This window comes from Perca fluviatilis, chromosome 9, assembly GCF_010015445.1.
Source record: "Perca fluviatilis chromosome 9, GENO_Pfluv_1.0, whole genome shotgun sequence".
In the NCBI taxonomy this organism is placed as follows: Eukaryota; Metazoa; Chordata; class Actinopteri; order Perciformes; family Percidae; genus Perca; species Perca fluviatilis.
The window spans coordinates 23,432,035-23,456,716 of NC_053120.1; the positions used below are offsets into that span (position 1 = coordinate 23,432,035).

The 24,682-nt window shown below is 41.0% G+C and overlaps 1 protein-coding gene across 1 annotated transcript in view; it reads left to right on the forward strand.

Moving 5' to 3' along the window:
• The window catches only part of si:ch1073-396h14.1 (disintegrin and metalloproteinase domain-containing protein 10), a 34,840-nt gene extending 12,091 nt beyond the window's left edge, over positions 1 to 22,749 (forward strand). Inside the window, exons 6-15 of the mRNA XM_039811696.1 lie at positions 824 to 946; positions 3,349 to 3,441; positions 3,811 to 3,979; positions 12,289 to 12,452; positions 15,167 to 15,338; positions 15,476 to 15,620; positions 15,879 to 16,062; positions 17,760 to 17,859; positions 18,176 to 18,396; positions 21,806 to 22,749. Of these exons, the coding sequence (XP_039667630.1) occupies positions 824 to 946; positions 3,349 to 3,441; positions 3,811 to 3,979; positions 12,289 to 12,452; positions 15,167 to 15,338; positions 15,476 to 15,620; positions 15,879 to 16,062; positions 17,760 to 17,859; positions 18,176 to 18,396; positions 21,806 to 21,910 (1,476 nt within the window). The 3' untranslated portion in view covers positions 21,911 to 22,749. The remainder of the gene's footprint in view (positions 1 to 823; positions 947 to 3,348; positions 3,442 to 3,810; positions 3,980 to 12,288; positions 12,453 to 15,166; positions 15,339 to 15,475; positions 15,621 to 15,878; positions 16,063 to 17,759; positions 17,860 to 18,175; positions 18,397 to 21,805) is intronic.
• Positions 22,750 to 24,682: the final 1,933 nt, after the last annotated feature.

The window sequence follows — 24,682 nt, forward strand, 5'->3', positions numbered from 1 at the left end:
CAGTGTGTCATCTGTAAATATAACTGACCTTATTCACAAGCGCTTTCTTTGGTCACTTTTATTTAGTCTGTTGAGTCACCAAGAGCAACTCACAGGATTTAGGATGCTCTGAAAGGAACAGAAGCTGCTACAGATTTAAACCCACCAGAAAATCTCAATTGCAGTGCAATTACAAAACCAGGTATGATGGAATAAACAGCTGCCAAATCTATTTAGCTAATCTCCCCCTTGGGTACTCTATTTATTGTTAACCTTTGACCAACTGGGTGGTGGTCCCAGTGTTCATTATCAACAATGGATGTCGGGACATTGGTATGGATCCATTTTTAACATGCCTGCTGGTGGAGGTCATTTCCACTGTTTGGTCATGAAATGGTCTGAACAGATGTTGTTCCCAGTGGAGCGTTCATGTTGTGTTCCTGTGGCTACACATCCCGTTTCCCACTGGGACACACAGCGTTCCAGTTAAAGACATCATGTTGATATATACGTACGCATCAGCAGCACTTCATGAACTTACACCTACAAAGACATATTCAATAATTAAAGTACATGCTAGGGGCAACCATTAGCTGACGCTGTAGAGTGTGCATTCGATGTCCTTAGCAGGGGCCCAGGTTCGAATCCACCCAGTGGCCATTTGCTGCATGTCGCCCCCTCTCTTTCTCCCCTTTCCTGTCTTTAAGCCCTCCTATCAATTAAAGGCTGTAACCCCCCCCGGTGTTTTAGCAGGATTCAGATCTGCCTTATTCACTGTGTCCCATAAAAAAATCTGTTCAGGTGTAATTCCTCCTTTAACATGTCTCTGCAATTTCACCCACAGGAGGCACCAGTGAGCCGGATGAGGAGAACAGTTGATGAGTCAAAGACCAGCTGCCTGCTCCACCTCCATGCTGACCACCTCTACTACAAGAGGTTCAAGTCTGTTGAGGCTGTTGTGGGTCAGGTGACCGGTTCAAATATTTTTTCTTCAAACATTTCTTTTTTTTTCCCACTTTAACAAGACATGTTTCATATGGGATACGCACTTTAAACAGGCTTGTAGACATTCTGTGCGCCATTTTTCCTCAACACAAAAGAAAAGGCTCAAGCCAGCGTGCCACCTCCTTCACAGTGAGGCACTGAGAGGATGCCGATACCTAAGCATACCAGAGAACACAATGTACTCTAGAGTAGTGTAATGGAACATCCAGCATCAAAACACAACAGGATGTCCTCGGCTTCTGAGCTGAAACCCGACCCACGTGTGCGAGTTTGTGAGTGGACCAAAGTGCAGAACACCGACAGGATGCTAAAGTTTTTTAACAGGTTTATTGTAATATTATTTTAGACGGAGATTGGTTAGAAAATGGGGATGACTGGAGAGCGTCAAGGTGGCGTGGCAGGCAGAGGAAGCAGGGGAGTGATCGTCGGCAGACAGACGAGCAGATAGGCAAACAGGAATCTCGGAACAAAGAGAACAAACAAGCATTTACTTGATTAACAGTCACACTAAAAAAAAAAATAAAATACCTCAAAGATTCTACAGCTTGGCCTGAAGGTAGCTACTACTGTAACTGGAACAACAGTCTGGAACAGAGTGGGAGAAGAGTCAGGGTTGATATGCTGGAGAGGTGATGAGCAGATTGCTGGCAGCTGTGCAGGTAGGCAGGGGCCAGGTGAGCAGCAAAATGGGAATAAGACACACACACACACACACACATACACACACAGAGGCAAACTAGGTACATGGAAGACACAACAGGAGGGGGAACACAGGGAAACACAAGCATTAGACAGGGGAACGGACGGCCAAATACGGTGAAATATTTTAGGATTTCTATGTTAATCTCCAATCATGGCTGAACCTTTTCTTCTTTTTTTTAGACAGTTTCCTCTAATGAGTAACATATACTAAGGAAATTAAGGAAAACTATTTGTTTTGAGGTTGTTCATATATGTATTGTTGAGATATTCAACAATAGAAAAAATAAAGGACCAAGCTGTTGCTGCTGTGAGGCTGAATAAAGCACCACGTGCCAGGGCCCGCACAGACGCACGCAGCTGTCACATGGCAGCAGTAGGGAGGAGGTTCAGAGCCTCCCCTTTCTGAGAACATGGTTGCACCAGAAGCGATTCCAAGATTTTTAAAATGAGGTGGCAAAGGGGGGGGGGGACCAAGACCCAATCAGGGGGGACCACCCCTTTAGACCCGCTCCTGAGTGGCACATGCATTGCAAAATATTTACCAAATAAGGTACCGTGCCAGCCAGGTGTGCAGACCTGGCACAGAGCCACCAGTCCGGTTGAACATGCAGGACCAGTCATTTTCTGTTCTTCAGCTGCACCCAGCAGCTCCACTATGTACCTTCAGTATAAAGTAACAACTCTATAAGATGCAAAGTTGATGAAGAAGAATGCATTTTTGATTTCCTGGATAAAACTGATCTTGTTTTTAGTGTTGGCTGTCCTGCGGTGAACTCAGATTTGAGTGACTGGGTTAAAAGCTGCTTGCCTGCTGGCGCGCCTGCATTGCCTCAGTGCATTAAGAAAGATAACAGTGATTCAAGTGTGTGTCTGTGTTGAAGTTTCTGTCTGTACAAAGCGCTCCTCTTTGGGGTCAGAGGTCACATGAGATGCTTTCCTGATGAGCCCTTCCTAGTTTAGTCACATACTGATGTGGGAATCCAGTAACATAAGTTTTTAAGCTGTAACTTCCATTAAATTAAAACCAATAAACAGTATTTATTATGACATTCCATGTCTGATTGAAATTATAACATCACAGATGTTTAATCATGTTCTCAGTATCTGATGCAGGGTCAGTCAGGAACAAGTTTCACATCCAGGCTTTTTTTTTTTATTAAATCTCTTTGTGAAAAACCACCTGACCATGGTCAGTTAATAAGTAAGTAAATCTGTCCATAGCTGTTTTTTGTGGCCACACTGTTAATTATTTCTCGCCTACGTCCTGCTGTCCGTCCTCCCCCTCACCTCTGAATCTCCTCAGATTGTTTCCACCATAAACACACATGGTTGTTGTTGTTCCTGGTTCAGTGCCAAACCTTTTGTTGCACCGGGTGAGAAAATAAACTAAGTGATGCTGTGATGTGCTCTTGAAGTGTAAATAGACAAAATGCTGTCATCAATCACAGGCTTTGCTGGTTGAAGTGTCTCCTGCATCCAAGGTGCCAAGGTGCTGCATATGTGCTGTCAAATCGAAGAAGATATTATGTTCTTCATTTCTTTGTTTTGTCCAGCTGAGTTTTCAAGTTGCAGTGGATTGAGCTCCAGGGCCTCGTAAACCTCAAGCACCTACACACTAAAAGAAAACGACCATTTTTTCACATAAATGTATGTTTTTCTCAGGTTGCCTCCTACGTGCGAGCTGTGAATGACATCTACGACAAAGTGGACTTTGATGGAATCAAGCTGATCAACTTCAAAGTGAAATCCCTCCGTGTAAGATCCTTCTGCACTCAAACAAGGACACGATTGTGCCAAATCTTAGAGTGATGCACTTCAGGTCTTTGATAACTCCAGTAACCAGTAATCCTGGCTTTCACACATTCAATTCTAGTTACACAAACATGTCAAGACCTTGAGATGATTGGGTTAATGCATGGCTCTCGATGGTGCCTATATGTCTTCTTCTACCAGTGAGAATTAAACAGGGACAGACTCTCAGCTTCAAAATGATTTAAAATGACAAATACAATGCTTACTTTCTTAGAGCCGTGGAGGAGCGTGTAATTGTTTGAATCGTTGTGTGTCAAGTGAGCTCTTTTGCAGATATTTGATTCAACAGTGTGTTTGCTGGTCTCTCTCCAGGTGATGACGGACGAGGATAAAAAGGATCCTCTGTACCCTCTTTACATCGGGCCTGAGAAACTGTTGAGTCTGTACTCTGAGAACAACTGGGACAACTTCTGTCTGTCCTATCTGCTAACTGACAGAGACTACAGTGGGTTGCTGGGGCTCGCCTGGGAGGGCAAAAATGGTGAGTCAGGCTCAATGTGACACTCTGAAATCAGATTTACAAGTAGCACACATACTGTACATGTGTCTCAGAGCACATAGGTCAATACGGTGTCCTCAACTGTTTTGGCCGACCCACATTGAAAAGACATGTAGCTAAGGTATTAGGAATACATACATTACTTTATTTTAGCTTGGAGCACTTTGCCATAAAACAGCAGGTTGATTAAGAAAAGTAGTCACACACATTTGATATAATGGCACTCTATGCTTTTGTCAAGACCTCTTTTTGTCACGGTACAACGGCGGACCGAAAAGCACGACTCAGAGCAGAGAGTACAAAGGTAAGGAGCTTTATTGTCCAGAGAACAATCCAGGCATAGGTACAAAATCGCCAGGCAGTAAACTTTGTCGGAATACAAGCTAGAGGTCTAAGAAACACTGGGAAAACAAACACTAGGAAAACCCGCTGGAGAGCAAGACACACGAGATACTACAACAACCTGGCAACTGAAAAACAAGGTGAGTATATATATATATATATACACTGGGGCCCCGTTTACACGAAGGAAAGACGCAGATATTTTCCTGCGGTTTGGCCTCTCATTTACACGAAAACCCCGTTTTTATCACAGAAAACGATTATTTCTAAAACCTCCTCCCAAAGTGGAGATTTTGGAAAACTTTGTTTGCACATTTGCATGTAAACTGAGACAAACGGAGGTTTAGACATGGGTTTAGGCAGCCGAGAGAGAGAAAGAAGACGTGATTGGTTGCTGTTGTTGATATTGTCAGGATTCTGATTGGCTAACGTGGGCTTGAGCTTCTCGTTACACTGCCACCTACAGGTCTGGCGTGCTCTTGACTGCATAGACGGCATATATACATGGGTACATATAAACGAACACTTTTCTGAAAACCGAGAGGTTGAAATGTCCGTTTATGAAAATAGCCGGCCACGTGTAAACGTAGCATGGGACCGGGGAAGACGATTACACACATGTGACACACATTAGGGAAGGGAGGGTAATCACACTGGCGGGAAAGCAGACAAAGACGGGAAGATAAGTGACCTGAAACAGAGACAGACAGTGGTTAAGAAAATAAAACAGGAAGTCAGAGAAACAAACAAAACACAGACTAAGAGCGGGAACTGGATGTGACACATTTGGGTTGGATTGTGTAGAATCAGCTTGAATTTAACGGCACTGAAATTGGCAATAAAAATAAGTTTTTTTGCACAAAGCTTGTGTAAAAACTGTTGCAAAGGCATACTGTCTGTCTTGTTCAATTAGTAGGGTCAATTAAGGAGTTACAACAGATGTACAAACTGCAGTAACAATAAATGCAAGCCTTGCTTGGTTTTCCTGGATCATGTGATGTTGTAGCACACAGAGTTGCCGGAATATAACAGACCCTAATGCAGTCCTTCTATACAAGCAGTGTTTTGGTTTGGGAGACCAAAAGCAATATGTGAGTGAACTCCTCAATTAACAATTCCCAGTGGTAGGCAATGCCACCTTACCCTCTGCTGTTATAGGCTGAAATCATTTAGAAATGTCATTAACAGACAACATTATGGACATGTTTCATTACTTTCTTTTCATTTTATTTATATTATTTACAGACAAAATTGAAATCACAAAAGATTTAAAAAAATAGACAAATCCTGTCTCTCAGCTCTGTTAACAACGCTCTGTGTGTAGTAATGTTGTTGTTGGAGAAAGTTGGACACATATGTTGGGAATTGTTGTAGTAGGAGGTTCTTCTTTATTTAGGCCCAGCTTTTGATTGGCTAAACTGGGGGGCGTGAGAGCAGACCACCACAATGACATGTGGTTAAGGAGCAATGAACCTTTGACACTCACACACACAAAGACACATAGGACACACACACCACTCCCAGATGTCTTAGTGAGGATTGCTGACTGCATTCCACCGCATGATAGCCATGGTGACATCTCAAGTGAGGTGGACACACACACACACACACACACGCACACACACACACACATACATTGTGGATTCATAGTGGCAATGACATTGTTGTGACTTTTCAGTCTCATGTGACCGCCACGAAGAATGAGCAAAGAATTAAACGTGGATAATGTTTGACCTCCAGGAACAGATATGCTCAACCTCAGTGTCTACATAACCCACTTCCACCAGTTTATTACTGGTCTTGGGAAATAGAAGGCCTATTAACCATGGGACCATAAACTCAAAGACCCCAATGACGCTCCATCTACAACAGGGTGCACCGTGCACACACATGCTCAGACACAGCCGCCATCAATCACTTGGACCTCCTCCTCTAACCTCTCTAAGTTGTGTGTTCATACGTCAATGGGGGACAGGGGTTGGAGCTTTCTCACCAGTAACATTCCTTCTTCTCCCGAGACTAATCAAGGAACTAATTGTAATTTTCCACACAATAATTCTGCGGTTGTTGTCGTATTGTCTTTTTGGAGTACACACTCATAACGACTAAAATAACAGTTACCATAAGTATATATCCTTGAAATGTTAATTTTTAATTAACCTTCCACTGTTCTGCACATGGGGCAGTACTACTATGTCTTTTACTGATGGCTAGCACTATGGAAAGTTCCATGAATATGAACTAGGTCTGGGCTTTTTTTTTTATTTACTAATTTATTCTTTTTTGAGTGATATTTTAATATATACCTTTCCATCATGGATGTATAACCCAACAGAAACTTTTTGGGGATCAATTCTTAATGTAAACATTAACCTGGTGCATTATAAAAAAAATATTTGAGGGTTGGTTCTTCCTTGCACAATTTACAACATAAGTTCTCTGAAAATCTCTTTTATATCCAAGCAAGATTGCTATTCAAATTTCCCTAACCTAATTGATATTGAATCGAATCGTAAATATAATCGGATTGGGACCCTTTGAATCGGAATCTTATTGATTCGGCAAATCACTGGCGATACCAGCCCTGATATGAACATATAATAGATTTCTGGATAGATTTCGTCACTAGACCTATCTCCACAGCGCTGTGTCAGTGCAGGAGTATGGTCTGGCTACACTGCTTATCTATTCTTGTATAGGGAAGAAAAAAAGCATTTCTTTAAACCAATCACAATCGACTTGGGCAGCGCTAAGCCCCGGATGGGGAGGGATAAGGCCTGACAAAGACAGACTTTATCCCGGCAATGTAGATCTGGTGAGCCAGAATAGGATAGATTAGATTTGCTTCTTCTTGGTGATTGTGGTCAACTTAAAAATATGGCGTTTCCCTACCAATAAAATACCACAGCCTACATGTCCAACAATGTAATAAATCTTGAAAAATGTTATGTCCCAAATCATTGTAAGCATATAACACGCAAAAGTAGTCAATTTGTTTTAGCTTCACGTCCACAAAAAGGGCGTAGGTGTTTATTAGAGATTTAGCATTGCTCTCTTATAACAGTGTCAGACTCACAGACGACACACAAATCGATGCAGCAGAACCAAAGATCTTGTCTCTCTTTATTCCATGCATTCTTCTTGCTTGTCAAACATTACCCACAATGCAACTTGCCTGCTGACAGTTCGTCATTATTTTTAAGGTTCAGATCAGACTGAAGCAGCACAGTTATAACAAACGTGTTTGATTCTTATAAATAGAATCTGGATAATTCTGTATGTGATCCTGTAGTTTGAGGTATCTGATCGATATTTGATTTAGACCTGTGGCCCTGACTTCTCTTCTTCTTGAAATGAAATCCTATGAAACACTGATCAAAAAGAGATATTCTTATCAAGACTGAACATCTAATTGACCCTTTGTAGTTCTCATACAGGGCTGGCTGTTGAGTAGAAGATGCCACTGTCCCTTTATTAAACATTGTTTTTAAAGAGCAGCTCCTATAGAGCATCCTGACACGATTCAAGGCCCAATAAACTATGTAGATCGTCGGGAAACTCTTACCGTCATCTGCAGCTCCTCTGACAGCTTGGTTTAGGTTCCTCTTCCCCCTTGAGCCCCTCTCGCCCCCCTCCAGCCAAGCCCACTCCGTTGTCATTGATCGTCTTCCGGAAGACCTTCAATGCCTGGGAAGGTGCAGCAGCGTGACCATGTAGGGAAGTCCGTTTCATTGACGTAGACAAATACAGGAAATTCAAAGACCCCTCTGAGACCCGATGAGATCTGAGTGTTCAGGGCTGGACAGAGCTAACCCAAGCTGCCTGCAGGGCTCACGTCTAAATGCATTATTTGACACTTTGGTATCATTTAACATGACTATACAACATTATAACATTTATAGGTCAGAATAGAAGAGAAAGCATAATATGTTCTCTTTAAACATCTTGAAGGAAACAAAAAGTAGATCGGTGCGACAATGCATTCCTTCACCTAAATGTGCAGAAAACTAAGGACATGTGCATTTTAGACACAAACCTGCTAACATCAACCAAAATACCATTATCAAGGGACAGACTGTAGACTCTGCTGAAGCTAAAACCTATTAATATCTTGGGACTGTAATGGATAACAAGCAAATTTACTTTCCACTCTGAAGCGTTATGCAAAAAAAGGCCAGCAACGTCTTTACTGCCTGAGGATACTGTCCAAGTTTCATGTCAACAAGTCTCTTATGATTCTGTTCTACAGATCTTATATTGAATCTGTCCTGACCTTCTCTCTTCTCTGTTGGTTCGGTAACCTTAACATCAAGATCAAAACTGCACTAAACAGAGTTGTGAAGATAAGCAACAAGATATTGGAGTTCAACAGTGCACATTTTCAGACATGTTTCATGGACAGACAGTTAGGAAAGCTAATGCTATTCTCTCCAACAGTTGCCCACCCCTCATTTTCTGAATTTCAGTTCTTGCCCTCGGGCTCCCATCTCAGATGTCCACCTGTCAGGAGCAACAGATATAAGTGCTCTTTTATACCTGCAGCCATATTCCTCTTGAATGTGGGCCAGGGGAGAAGTCAAACTTGAACTCAGTGCCTACTTTATTTCTGTATTTCTTGGTTGAATTATTTACATTGTAGTCTGTTGACTTTGTGCTGAGGACGTCCGAGACATTGACAAAGGGGATGGTGATGTAATGAATGCTGATGTTGATGTTGACGATGTTGACTTCGTAAGGCACTTTTCCTTTTTCCTACTCTGTGTAGGCTAAATGCTGCTACCCATGCACCTTGCTCAGTAATCTTATTTTATTTCATTGTTCTCGTACTGTAACTGCTGTCTTTCCGTTTGTTTGTTTTTGTTCAGGCTCACCCTTTTTTTCTTAGTACTTTTGTTAGTCTTCCAGAGCATCCACTGTACTTTTCTGAGAACTTTGGTCAGTGTTATTAGCGGTCAAATCGCCCACTGTGTCTGTTTTTGTTGTTAAAGGTGTTATTAAGACAGTGAGACTCACCCAGCTTGTTTATCCAAGGAAAGACCCTTTACCCCTTTACTGTTATTTGTTTCTTCCTATTAAACCGTGTGTATGTGTGTGTGTTTTCATGTTTGTCTATGATGTTAATTGATACTGTATGACAAAATATTTCTTGAAGTAGGTGTCACCGGGTGTATGTTTTCTGCTTCTGTGTGTCTTAGTGTGTGTGCTTGTTTACTCCTGATGGTGAGTGTGTGCATTATGTGCAAGTGATCCGGAGGCTCGCTTGTTTCTTTGACTGTGTTTGTACAAGAGGGAGGAGGGGACAAAATCGTAGCCCCTCTCTGCTCGCCCTGCCAAAAACCACAGCACTGTCTTCCAAAGTAAGCTCTTTCTAGGAAACCCAGCTCCTTGAATAGCCCACTGGGGGGAGGGGGCGAGGGACTTTATGTCAAAAGCTAGGAATGCTGAAGAAATGCATCCAGAATTTGTGATTAAAATGGCTGGGGGGGTCTTTCCTGACAGTTGGCGGATATAAAACTGCTCTCCTTATACTTTTAGCAGTAAGGAGAACGGTTGATGACAGTTTAATGTTTTTCCCTGAAACTAAAATAATTTAAATGTGCTTTCTCATTTCTGGCAAAAGCCATCATGTGATGTCCAACACCAATGGATAAAATAAGAGGCTCAGGTTATTGTATTGTCACAGGCAGCCTCCTTCACCTGACAGTAGTGTACCTCCTGCCTTCGCTCCTATTCCCTACAGTACCCTCATTGTTTCAACAAAAGCATAGATAAAGGGCACTTTGTTTTTTGTTTATCAACCTCTAACTGTCCCTCGCTGTTCCTGGACGTCACACTTACGCCCACTGTGTAATAAAAACATGCCGGTAGAAAATCCAGATGCCCGTGACTGGTTCCCACAGTCCTCAATGACACCTAGTGAACTCAGATTTCTCTGAAACAGGCGCTGAATTTCTTTAAAAGATGTACACCTGACGAGCCATACCCCATTGTACTACATTGTGTAAGAGGTGTTATATAAAATTCATGTGACTGCATGGGAACAGTTGAACCATACAAGGGCACAAATGGTAGAACCAATGAAGAGAGAGGATGGACACATGGAGATCACTCCCACTGATTGAACGAGTTGGTGGTGGCAATAAGTGCTGAGAAAATAATGCAGGTAGTAATTGGTCAGTTTCTTAGGCTTAGATTAGAGGTACAGGTGGTTAGCATCTTCTCAGGTTCAGTATTTGGTAGATTTGTGGCCCATATGTGCTTTACAATAAGAATGATTGACCCCATTTAAGTGTGAGATGTCATGAAAAGTCTTTTTTTTAATAACACAAAAACAAACAACAAGAACAAATACATGAAAGATCAGGTCTAACCATCAATTAACAACCAAACATCAGAAAATAAAAAAATAGAAAAAAAGGAAGAAAAAGAAAATGCTAATAAATAAATATATTATTAAAAACTAACAATAATAGTAAGGTGATTGAGCTTCCTTCCTCATTTACAAATCAATTGTTCAATAAACGTAATGAGCTCTCAGAGTAATCAGAGTGATGGAAAAAAGGGAACAAAATAGAAAACAATAATTTCCATTAAAAAATAAGCCAAACAGATAGTATTTACAACTCCCCATTAGTCTGTCCTCCCTATTAAATACAAGACTTCTCACCAGCCTTCAGTTTTAATAAACCTTTCCCACCTTTTAAAGGAACACGCCGACTTATTGGGAATTTAACTTATTCACCGTAACCCCCAGAGTAAGACAAGTCGATACATACCCCTCTCATCTCCGTGCAACTAGGCTACTGTTCGATTAGAAAGTGACAAAACGCTAATATGTTTTTTTTACATGTTGTGATTTGTGGTCACTGGCGTGTATACGTAACGATGACACAGCCATCTTCTATCCGTAAACAAACCGGGAACTATATTCTCAGACAGGCTTGCTGCGAGCATATCACTCCGCCCAAGTACTATATTCTTCCGCCTGAGAATATAGTTCCCGGTTTGTTTACGGTTAGAAGATGGCTGTGTCTCATGTTACGTTGTTTTTTTGTACACGCTGTGACTCTACAAATCACAACATGTAAATAGGAACATGTTGGCCTTATTTTGTCACTTATTCGGAGCAGTAGGATTACTGGAACCATTCAACTGCCTGTTCTGTTATGGGCTGATGCCGCTGGAGCCGTCAGACAGCTTTACAGCACGCAAGGAGATGAGAAGGGTATGTATTGACTTGTCTAACTCTGGGGGTTACGGTGAATAAGCTAAATTCCCAATAAGTTGGCGTGTTCCTTTAAGTATTGTATTTACAATCAATCCTTCCAAATTATAGTAATGTTTAATAAACCTTTTAAATTGGTTGATATTCAAGGAATCCACACCATCGGCTTTAAAAATAAATTAGTAATGTAACATGAATGGTCTTTGCGGTCTTTTTAAACTACCTGAACTTTACTCAAATCCATGAGAAGTCCTTATCATATAGAACCTTATCATAGGTGCCCAGTTTGATCAATAGGACCTATCCAAGCAGTCCTATGGCTGGCCAGCTGAAATGTGATGTCACAACCTAGACATCCATCCATGTGAATGTGGCCAGCTGTTTGTAATTGTGGGAATGGCTTTCAGGGACATTACATAAACCCGAAGGCAGATGGAGACCGTTGGAGGCCAAATGGCTTTGCAGGCTTTGATGTGAAACTAGAGAAGCTCAGCAGGTCTGTTGGTCTTTCCGCATCTCCCCGTCCCGGGGCCTCAGAGGTCGATAACGCTTCAGTAGCAAAACATTGTTGGTTTAAGGTATTTCCAGTAGCACAAGGTCAGTTTTGCAACCATACTGTATATGAAGTGACAAGTGGGTATGTTTTAATTAAGTCTTTATTTTATATATGTCATTTACTCTATATGAAACTCCATGTTCATCCTCTCATCTGTGTGCACTTCAGGTAACTGGGGAGGAATATGTTCACAGCAGACCACCCTGCATAAAGACCAGACCTCCAGCCTGAACACAGGTCTTGTCACAATTCAGAACTACGGACAGTTCCTGCCTCCACGACACGTCCAGCTGACCTTTGCTCATGAGCTCGGCCACAGCCTTGGATCCCCGGTCAGTCGTCATCATCAAGTTTACAAAATACTAACAACATGTATCTGATACTGAATGAAGAGTGGGCCTTTAAAAGTGGCTCAATCAAACCCAACACACATGCTTACAGTGAATATTGCACCCAATATATCCCATGAATTGGATACGTTTTGTGCTCTACATTCATGTAGACTAATTTGCATGTAATATTTCAAACTAAAATTCATCACATAGAGACAAACAAACAAACAAACTAAAATGTGGTTAAGTGTAGACAAGATAGATGTCACTGAGATTGCAAAATGTAGAGTCTGTTTTAAGTTGGATTTTCCCTTTAAATTATTGGTCATTCAATGTATATCAGTTTTTTTCACAGCAGACATTGAAACGATCCATCGCAGAATATTCACAGGTCTAATTAATGCCATTAAAGCTGTGGTAGGCACTTTATTTTTGCCGTCGTTGGGCAAAGATTCCATAAAGTACTTATATATATTGTAATTCAAGTGGTCTGAATTAGACCACTTGAATGATCATGCATGCTGAATGATAATTCAACATGAAAAATCCCTGCGATTCAAAAGTTAGACTAAACCCGCACATTCTCACATACATGGCTGTTTGCACTGCACCGGAACAAATTATCTGTGAATGATTCACTTATGTGGGCATGAAAGACCTTGGCCTGTATTAACTGGTTTGTTTCATAGAGACTCTTGGCTCAGCCTCACTGGATAATCTGAAATAAGAGAACAGGAGGATCTCTGATTTCTTTCTCTCTCCAGTTATTCTCTGTTTACCTCCTCCAGCATAACAACACACAGCTCATGTATAATGCACCTCTCTATGTGTGATGGCCGCTAACACCTGCAACCGCTCTCCCACTGCCCAAAATGCCAGCAGCATTTTTCACCCCGCCCTCTGCTATTCACACTTCCACAGACCAAAGGGTCCTCTGAAGCGTTCCTGAGCAGATTAGTTCTGCTAGACCTCGCAGGCTTTTTACAAGTTAAACTACCGCAAGTTCTGGTGTCCTGGATCCTGTGACAGGCATGTCTCATTGTTTCCAGACCGGACAGGCTGGAAGAGATCTGAGCATGTGTGTAGCAGGCACGGTGAAGGAAAGAAGAAGGGTGGGCTGGGTGCAGAGTGAATTCTGCTTTGCCCTTTGGCCTACTTCCCTTGCAACCACACATGCATGTAGTGGCTTTTAGAGTTGTGTGCTATGGATCAATTTGCTGCTCAGGAGAAGGGTTATATGAATAATTATATGTAAATAGAACTGATCTTCTTTGTTGTCTTGCTCCTTCCTTTCATTTGATTTAGTTCTTTATTGTATTTGCTAAATTTCATGCACTTACTCTCTTATTAACCTAAAATTAGGGCAGCAACTAACGATCTCTTTTTTATTAATAAGACTGGCTATAAATGTTTTTTTTTTGTTTGTTTTTTAAATAGTGACAATTCTAAGAATTTCACAAACCCAATTTCCAGTCAAAAACCCCAGATATTCAGTTTACTATCGTGTATGATGAATAAAAGCAGCACATGTTAGTAGTTGGAACCAGATCATGCTTGGCATTGTCACTTGAATTAATCGATTATCAAAATAGTTGCCAATTATGTTATGACTAATCAATGAATCCACTATTTGTTTTAGCTGTACCTGAAATGTACAACATGTTTAAACAAAGAAAAATGAGGTAGATGCACAAAACAAAATACAGTACAGGAATTACAAGCCACAACACCAGAGAAGACTTGACTAAACTCGTTTTCCCCTCCAAAGTGAAAAGCTTGATAGTCCCAACATTTGTAATTTTTCTTGATGGGTTGTTTGTCATAAAATTGCATCTAATTTGTTTATGTCTGTGGTATCAACATTTCTAAAACCACTACAGTTGTCAAGAAGTAAACAAGAAGGGCAGGGAATCTGCAGATTGACAGAGTACAGTATGATACCGTATTTACCTGTAGGCCTACTTTGCTGTTCTTCCTTTTCTTACTGCTTTCCGCTGTTTTTGTTGTCATAATGACTGCCGCAGTAAAGGTATATCACTTAGTGGTACCAAATAGTAAATAACAAAAACAAAATAGATGTACTAATAGTATGAAACAACTCCAAAATCTGCTGTGACATGCAGTTATGTTAAGCCCTAGAGCTGCAGATACTGACAGTACTGAGATATATTGAAGACTATAACATTCCATCCATTAAACTAATCAAGAACAGATGCAGAAAAATACCCACATCAAAACGTGTTCCATCCAAATGTGTCCATGTTAATTTCAAGCCCTCTCCTTGGCCTCTTAATTTACCATGAGTTATGTTCTCGGTGTCCCGCATGTGGAACGCTACATTCCTCTGCTGTTTCATGGCCATCAGAATCCAAGGAAATCTTTTGACTGCATAAAGGATTTAAAAAAAATTTGAAAATATAACAAAGATAACTTTAAAAGTCACAAAAAACTGACTTTTGCCTATTCAGAAAGGGCCTGTAAAATAACTGTCCATGGGCTTCACTGAAACCATTTTTACTGCCTGTACGATGGCCTAATATGAGGATGGAAACAAATGGTTTAAGCTTGGTTAAATCCTGTGTTTTCCCCTGCTGTTTTCGTGTTGTGGCTGAGTACCTTTAATGGAAATGTCCAAATAACTACTTTCTCCTTTTGCTCAGTGTGAAAAACACACCATTTCAAAGTTCATTTCTGCTGTTTTGTCTGTGTTCCAGCACGATGAGGGCTCAAACTGCGGAAACCTCGGCTCCAGCGGCGGTAAAGGCAGGTATCTGATGTTCCCTCACGCCACAGACGAGGTGCGTGAAAACAACGATAAGTTGTCGTCCTGCAGCATCAAACACATCAGCAAGATCCTGAAGTTGAAGAAGGATGACTGCTTTGTGGGTAAGGAAGAAAAGATGTTGCCTGCTGAGTCGGCGGCCAGATGTTTACACTGTGCATTAGTCATTGTAAATAGTTATAAATTGTGTGTGTATTTACTTGTGTTTGTTTATCTGCATGTCTGTTTTTTTTCTGGCCAGTGAGTGATCAGCCCATCTGTGGAAACCACATTGTCGAGGAAGACGAGGAGTGTGATGTCGGACACAACGAGGCAGACCTCTGCTGCTTCAGTGCCAAACAGCCTGTAGGAGTCCAATGTCGCCTCAAGCCTGGGAAAATCTGCAGGTACACAGACCATCAGAGTGTGCACAAAAGCTTCAAGAATGGAAATTTACACATTTCTAACTTAGGTGAATCAGGAGAATTTAGATGATGCATCTGCATGCAGACTTGTTCTGATCCTGTTCTTATCATTTTTAATTAAGATAGCAGCACACCGCATTCATCTCAACAATTTTGTTGATGATGTATCTTCTCGTTGTGTCTTTGTTTTGTTTATATGTGGCTTTCACATTTATCTCTGTGTATGATGCTTTCACTCAGTCCGAGTCAGGGCCTGTGCTGCGGTCAGGACTGCGGGTTTAAGCCTGCGGGTCAGACCTGTCACGAGGAGACAGACTGTCAAAGAAAGGTTGTGTGTTCAGGCCTCTCCCCGGTCTGCCCCGAGCCAAGCGCCAAGGAAAACCTCACCGTCTGCAGTCAGGGGACGCGTGTCTGCCTGAATGGGGTGAGGCAGCCACAATATGGTTCAACTACATTGCCTACTAAAACAGACATCCATTTATTTCCATTCATTTTTGGATGATGTGAGGTAATGAAGTGAAAACCTTTCAATTCAATCTGTGTTTAACTGCATTATCACACAACAACAATGTGGGAAATTAATTATTTCCAACTGGTCAAATACGGCAGCTTGGTCAGTGGCCCTCAGCGTCTGATACCCACGCACAAGGCATCCTTTTGCGTCGGTATGAGACACACCGGGCTTTCAACTCATGGATGTATTATATGTATTCAACTGCTCAAGCGCGGCGCAGTGAGATGACGTAGTATAAAGAGTGACAAAGTCTGCATATAGAAGAAGGATCAGGTCCCAGGAAGTGTGCCGGGCTCTGAAGCAAATTGAACATAGCAGCCAAACTGTGGAATTGCAACTCCTGGCCCGTCATGTGACACACTCTGGCCAAAAATTACTTGTTTTAATCAACATTTTATCCATTCGGTCCAATAACAATTCTTGCTATTATTAGGTTATTGTTTATATGATATTGTGAAACTGATTCAGTGCCAAGTGAAGGGTTTCCTGTTTATTTATCAGCTAACATTTTGGTAAAAATCTTCTGGATTCAAGTAGAGGCTTCACTGTCTAATAAGTATGCTCACAATTCACTGAATTTGTAAATAAACGAACCATTACAACACAGCGTTACTAAGAAAAGACCTCTAATTCATTTTACCACCAGACAACAGTGTGTGACTCCATAAAAGTTTTATCTTGACCAGATTTCCTTTATCGTTAAACGTCCTCTGGTGATAGTCCTCTTAGCAGGAGAGGCGAGGGATTTATTCCAGCTGTGTTTTGGATATATTACTCTCCAGATGGGCAAAGTGTGCTAACTTCTGATGACCTCATCCACAAACATAGAACATAACAACAATGATTATAATGAATCATAAATTATTTCAGCTGACTCACTTTTAGCAGAAGGCTCAAATCCTTCTTAGAATCAAATGAACAGAAAACAGGAAAACTGACTCCCTCTGTACAAATAAACAGGATAAATACAATACAAGGTAAACACAAATTACATAAAAGAACATAAAAGATTAAAACATCCAGAATGTGTTCCCAGTATTGGAAGTGGGGTTGTATGAGGCTACTTGTCCATAGTCACTCCAATGTCCAAAGTCACTCAATAACACAAACTAACTAACCCATCGAGGAAGCGGTAGACTAGCAACTCGTTCAGCAAGGTAAAATTACTGTTTTAGGAGTCTGGTGGCTTTAAAGAGAGCATCGATGGATAGGCTTCAGTTCCCAATCAGAAAGGTGAACATATTCTAAATATAGCCTCCACTTAAACTGATATTGATATTTTAGCTGTCTAAAATACGTTAGGTGTGCCGACTGCCATCTACTGTAGGTAATATAATGCAGTGACTATGGATAAAGTACCTCATACAACCCCACATCAAAAAAATGCAAACTATCTCTTTAACACTAGGCTAAAAAGCAGTGTGTCACTATATCCAAACAAAGTCCAAAGTTTCAAGTCGGTTTCACCTGCGTGTGGTCAGAAGTGCGCTATGTTACACCTGTAACCACACCCAACAGTGATGTCACGGTTTAAGCTTAATTTCTTCAGCTTCATCTAGACCCAGGGATGTCTAAACTTAACAAAGTGTCTCTGGTTTTCTGTGCAGGTCTGTGCGGAGTCCGTGTGTGTGAAGCACAGTCTGCAGCAGTGTGACTGTCCAGGAGACTCCATGAAGGAGAAATGCCACATGTGCTGCCAGCAGCATGGTAACTAGCCAATATGTCCTCTACTGTACTACTGAGGAATGTGTTTACACTTTGTGTTCCAACGTGTCAGCCTGTGTCAATTTGTACTGAGGTTTACTGTTTCCATTTCATGCCCTCAAAACTATCACAAGAGACAACATCTGACATAAAAGGCAATTCATCTTTTGAATTACTTTTGTTTTTGTGTTTCTTTTTGCAGAAAAATATACGACCAAAGTCTGAATGTTTAAATTATATACGTAGTGGCTTTAAGTACATATATGATATGTAAGTATTATGGTATATTTTAATGTTATTTTCTCTGTACCAATGGCAGATAAGCCTGAGACGTGTGCTAGCACCACCTCCTCCGTGCTATCCCATCACTTTCAAAAGAAGGCATTGCCGTTGGTTGGCGGAGCTCCATGCTCAGGGAACCGAGGATACTGCGACAAATTCCATGTGTGTCGTCTGCTGGATGCAGACGGCCCCATCGCAAGACTGAAAAACTCATTTCTCAAATTCGAGGACTTCCATGACATAGCAGAGTGGATGAAGGTGAAGGTTTCCTATGATTAGTTCAGTACACATACATTAGATAACAGCACATGTGAAATGATGGAGGGTGTCACAGTAAAGGTAATAAACAGCTAATATGGATGTCATCACGCGAGTAAAACTAAAGGCCCTGACACACCAAGCCGATTATCGGCCATCGGACAGTCTGGCGAGATCAGTGACTGGAGTCTGTTCGGTGTGTTCCGTGACGTCGTCAGTCGGAGGAGCCGTCGGCCTTCATTTGGGCCGATTTGACATGTTGAATCGGAAGGCGGGCAGTCAGACTCAATGGCCAATCTGATTGGTGGAGCGCTGACCCAGAAATGATGAGCCGGATGAGCCTGACTAACGCCTCTTAAACTGACCTTTGTCGATCTGAAATTAAGACACGTTTCGGTGAACTATCTTCGAAAAATATGAGATTTTATTCCGAACAAAGCCACCATTATGCCCGGTTGTAAAATCCGGGAGCAGCCAGACCCATGTGATGCATTTGTCCAATCAGCTGCCAGTTTTCATTTTTTGGGCGACAATACAGATTAGCGCCGCCTGCTGTCATGGAGGCGTATTAAGTCTTGCGCACGCGCAGAACGTACGCTCAAGTCAGCGTCGCTTCAGTGTGTTCCAAGGCACTTTTTTGACCAACTTGGGGAGGCAGTCAGTCTGACGAAGGTCGGCCGTCCGGTTGGTGTGTCAGAGCCTTAAAAGCAACTGCTAAAATCAATCTCTTAAACCAATCTCCTAAAAAACATGAAGCGTATGTAACCGATACAACAATCTATCAAATGATAACATGACATTGATGAACCTACAGAGAATTCACCTGCAGCTCCCTTGAAAAGGGTCTATCTCCAGTCTCGCAGAATACACAACACACCCCGTGAGATAACTTCCTGGATTAACATACATATTCTAAACCAAACCATCAAACGTTTAACCATATTTCTTAAACCTAACCAAGTAGTTTTTGTGCGTAAACCTAACCAAACTGCAACCATTTTGAGGGCGTATCATGTAGTGTCCTTTAGTACTGTGCACCCGCAGATAGACCTACTTGACTCTGCGTGGCTTTAAGAGCTTTACACTCAATTTTTTAGCTAAATTTTTTTTGGTTCATTCAGTTTTCAAGCACTGTATGCTACCTACTAAGCACTAAAAAGCAGACAGACAAAGATAGCGATTAGCTGGCGAACATAGTGGAGCACTTAGCAGCTAAAGAGACACATATTTCCGTCAGGAGTTGGTAGTGACAAAATACTTTACTTGGTGTTTGAACACATCTTAATGAATGAAAGGTTGAATTAATAAGCAATGAAATGCACTCTTACTTAATTTGATACACTCAGGGGTTTTGCTGCTACAGCCTTGCTTGGTCTGGTATGACCAGTCTTAGTTTGCTGACTCTATGACTCTTCTCTACTTGAGCTACCGAACGCTACATTTAAGCATTTACCATTATAAAGTAATTGTCACATGTGGCCAGTGGTTGTTGTTAAGTAAAAGTTGCATAATTTCATTTTAAAGGCACTCTGCCGAGTTTTTGATCACTAGTGGCACTGTGTAATGTTACGATGAGCTAGCCTGACAAGCCAGACCCACATCAAGATGTTGAGTCTGGGAACACACCACTGGCAGGGCTCAATCCGAGGGGCGGGATAAACGGTTGTCTTTCATATTCCCTCTGCACGCAATAGGATAGTGCTACAACCAACTAGAGCAACGAAGAAGGTAGCGGCGCTACTTGATAGATTAAACTTTTGCCGTATCCAGTCGGCAAAACTCTGAACACATCTTCCTTTTTTAAGAATGACTTCAGTGCCGTTCTTTGTTCTTTTCTCAAAGACTCCAAGTCTTCCAGAGTCGCGGCCAAAGCCAATTCGAAAGACTGCTGTTCGCCAGCAGCAGCAGCCATCTTCTTTGTTTTCAAGTAGCAGGGAATTCACGCGGAACCGTCGTAACTCTGCCATAGCCAAGCCATTAACTTATGTTAAGTCCGCCCACCGACTCTATACACAATGTGATTGGCCTGGCTAGCTCGCAAGCCAACGGAGAGTTGCTAGACGACCCTGACTGCAAATTACATTTGCTGCCGCTTGGGTGCATCTAGATTTCTAGGCTAACGATGAGCAGATCCCTCTATAGTTTAAATTGTGCTTTACATTTAAGCTGGCTGCACCAGGCTGTAACAGCTGCTGGTGATAATGCACCTTAAAATGAGCAATGTGCATTTAACATGTTTGTTAAGCCATACACAGTGTGAATGTAAACCAATCTGTATTTGTTAACAAAGAAAGCTTCACAGTGTTCATCTAATCAGCGTTTCATTTGGCAGACCCTTTTAAAAGCCTAATCCTAGACTTTAAAGAGTTAAGAGTTTTACTTTCTTTAACTACTTTACTTGTTTCAAAAGAAAGTTAGTGTCTAATTGTACATATGCACACAAAAACATCTGGACATAAAGATGCTCAGCAGATGTCCTGATCAATGGTTTTCTGGTCATCAGGTCAGACACGTTTCAACATCGATTATGTGGTTGAAAAATGATTGATGTGCGCATCTTGTGAGTTGATTTCCTTCTGTAAAATGTTGTCTTGGGGACTTTTAACAATGATCATTTACCGTATTCTATGGCTGCAGACATTTTCTTTGTTAAAATGCAGCAGATGTTTCCCTAAGGTCACATCGTCAGCTCTGTGTGTTTGTTAAACGTCCTGCCCTGATGTTCAGCTGTCTTCGTTGTTTCAGTTGTAGCTGTCTTTATGGTTCAGTTCCTCAAGACAGCGTGGAGAATCAGGAACACCCATCTGGGTGAAAGAGCACCTTAAGATCAGTCATCTGTGTCACTGGAGACAGAAATGACCCCTTATTCAGGAACCATTGTTGTTTTACACACCTACAGCACAGTGTGTTGCTGACTTATTTTCTAATGTGGGCCTACTTAAAAATGATTACAGTATATCATGGAGTACAAAGAGGTTTTTTTGGACAAAATATGTGATTATTTTATAATATTATTTTTAATATGAGGGTTATTCATCTCTCAAAAATCAAACACGGAACCTAAACTTGTTCAATTTTCTTGTGTTGTGCTGCTCACAGATAACAGCACATACTGTATGTGGGTCAACCTTGGGAGTTATAGAAATGCATAGAAATGTTGGAACATGCAAACTGACATTTTGAATTAGAGCTGCAATGATTAGTCAATTAATTAGTAATTCGATTGACAGATCTGCAATGATTTGAATGATGATGGAATTTTTAAAGAAATGATAATTTAAAAAAAACATTCTCTGGTTCCAGCTTCTCTGGTGATGCACAACATTTCTCTGATTAGCATGACAAAAGCCTGGTCAAGAAATACAGTCAACAGTAATCCAAACTCACATTTTTTTTCCATTCTCTGCAGGCTCATTGGTGGGCCATCCTGCTGGCTATCCTGACTTTGTCTGGAGTAATGGGCTGCACCGTCTGCCTCTGCAGCCTTAGACTGGACACCACTGACATGGAGTGATCTCTGACTTTTGGTCCCTGTCACCTCTGGGAATAAAAGAATTGCCATGATGGCACATACACATTTATTAGGATTCATTCACCTGGGAGTGTCAAGTGTCAAGGTCACATTGAAGAGATTCAACTTTGTTCCATCCACAAACAGTGTGTGATCTGCAGGTGACCAGTGAAGAAAATCATACCTGCTCAATGCCTCTCAGGCATGCAGTGAGATGTGTAGTTTTGACTAATTGATATCTTTGTACGCCATTATCCATTTGCCATTTTCTTTTCCTTGTGTCATGGCTGTTCACATTTCAACAAGTCTCCTGTGACGCATGTGTTGTGGAAAACACCGCTGTTGCTGCCAACTGTGGGCCATTCAACCCCCCTTTGAGGCCACATAGCATCATACCTACAGCGAATGAAAGCCACCCGTCCCTGCAAAGACTGATCGGACTCTCTTTGTTTTGCCCTGCAGTCCTTGCTGTTGTGTTTGAACTTTCGGCTAACTTTAGCCTTTTTAACCATCCAGTTTTCCCTCACAGTGAAACTTTATCCACTTTAATATTCTCATAGTGGGAGTAAGTGAGATAAACAATTGTAACATAATAGGCCTCTTGAAAGGACCTTTGGCCTAAAGTTTACAAAGCTAATCAAGTTAATAAAGTGACCGTAGTTGTCATCTCAGAGAGTAGTCGTTTACTATTTATGATTTGCAGTGGTGTAAAGTCACTAAGTATATTCACTTAGAGTGAGGGATGTCTAAAGTTTTTATTTGACAGTTATAGATACAAATTACTTTTGTAATTAAAGGTTAAAATTTTGCAAAAATAAAGAACAAGTTTGTTTTTTGTCACATTTCAGACGTCCATGAGATGATAGCAGTTTTATCAGAGAAATTAAGGTTTCATTGTTGCAGGCCAAATAGGTTATATCATCCAATATTTTACAAAAACAATAAAGGTTAGAGAAAGTAAACAAAATGAACAATGGCATCACATCTACAAGGACATGAAGAAATCACAGAGCTTATTTTGTGTAATTCCCAGAACTTTAGTATCAAAAACAGATGTAAGAGTTTAAATTGTTAAAAATGTTTTGTACTGATAATACACAATAAAAAGAATAAAACAACCTTGAGCTGGTAAGTATGAGCGATAGCAATGGAACAATTCCATAGACTTAAGCGCTGCTTTTGATCCAGTCGGCCACAACATCCTTATTAACAGACTGCAGAAGTGTGTTGGCCCCTCTGGCTCAGTTTTAGATTGTTTTATGACTTATCTGTTCCGGAGACAGTATTTTGTCTCCATTGGTGACAACTCCTCGGCTAAAACTAGCATGACATGTGGGGTTCCTCAAAGTTCTATTCTTGGACCTGTGTAGTTTAGTTTTTATATGCTGCACTGGGAAATATCAGAAAACTCGGGATTCGTTTTCATAGCTATGCCGAAGATACACAACTTACATTTCCCAATGACATCTGCCGTCTTGATAGTGCATTGATCACATCATCTTTTGCATGTCACATAATTTTTTTCAATTGAACAAAGACAGAGGTTTTAATTATCAGAGCAAACGCCCATAGAGAGATACTGTGCAATAATTTAAAATCCTTGGCACAATATGCCAAGCCCCAAGCAAAGAATCCTGGCGTGCTTCTACACCTTGATTTGACTTTTGAATCTCACATCAGGTATCTCACTAAAACATCATTTTATCACCTTAGAAATATTGTTAAAGTGCAGCCGTTTATCTCACAGGCAGATACTGAGACTCATGCATGCTTTCATCATCAGCAGGCTTGATTATTGCCATGCTCTCCTTTCTAGTGCCAAATGCACTAGTACCTGAATACCTGTCGAACATGCTCTCAACATATGCTCGCCCTAGATCACTCAGGTCCTCTGACACTGGCCTTTTAGTTGTTGCCTGGGTGAGGACAAAGGATTATGGGGAGGCAACATTTAGTGCCTATGGTCCTTGTCTCTAGCCTATAGCCTGCCAGAGAAGCTGAGGGTGTCAATCTGTAATACCTTTAAAAGGAACATTAACACTTACCTTTTCAGTTTAGCATTCTCTTTATCTTTAAATATTCTTTATCTTTAATTTATTTCCATTATATTGCTGTATTCCCCTTGTATTTTTGTATTTTAGTTCCATGATTGAGTAAGTTTATTATAATTTTTCAGTCACAACCGTAAAATAAAAGTCAGACTTAGGGTGACCTTCCAGATGGCACTTTTGGTTTATTAAAGAATTTATACAGTACAGTGAATATTCACAAATATGTACAAAAGATTATAGAAATGCACATTTTACAGAATAAATTCAGCCATAGATAAAAAATATATAACAGTGTTCCATACTATCATCTATGGTATTTACAAAACTGTACAAGTAACTTGGTTTAGCAATCTCTTCCCCTGTTTTCAGTGCAAAAGTACAACATTTCCACTTTTTTAAAAGTAGGTGGAAATGAAGTCACAATGATTACGGTACCGATCTCTAAAGATGCCTTTATATTATCTTGCATTGATTACTCACTAACTCACTTTTCTCCTCACTTAGTATGTCTGCTCTAGATTGTCTTCAGTCAATCCAGAATGCTGCTGCAAGGCTACTTACTCGGTCAAATAGACGGTCTCATATTACCCTGGTAATTAGGTCCTATCACAGGCTTCCTGTTGCATAAAGGATTCAGTTTAAAATTATCACACTTACATACAGAGTATTGCACGGTCAGGCTCATGCATGTGTGGCAGATAAATACATACTGTAACTGTTTAGA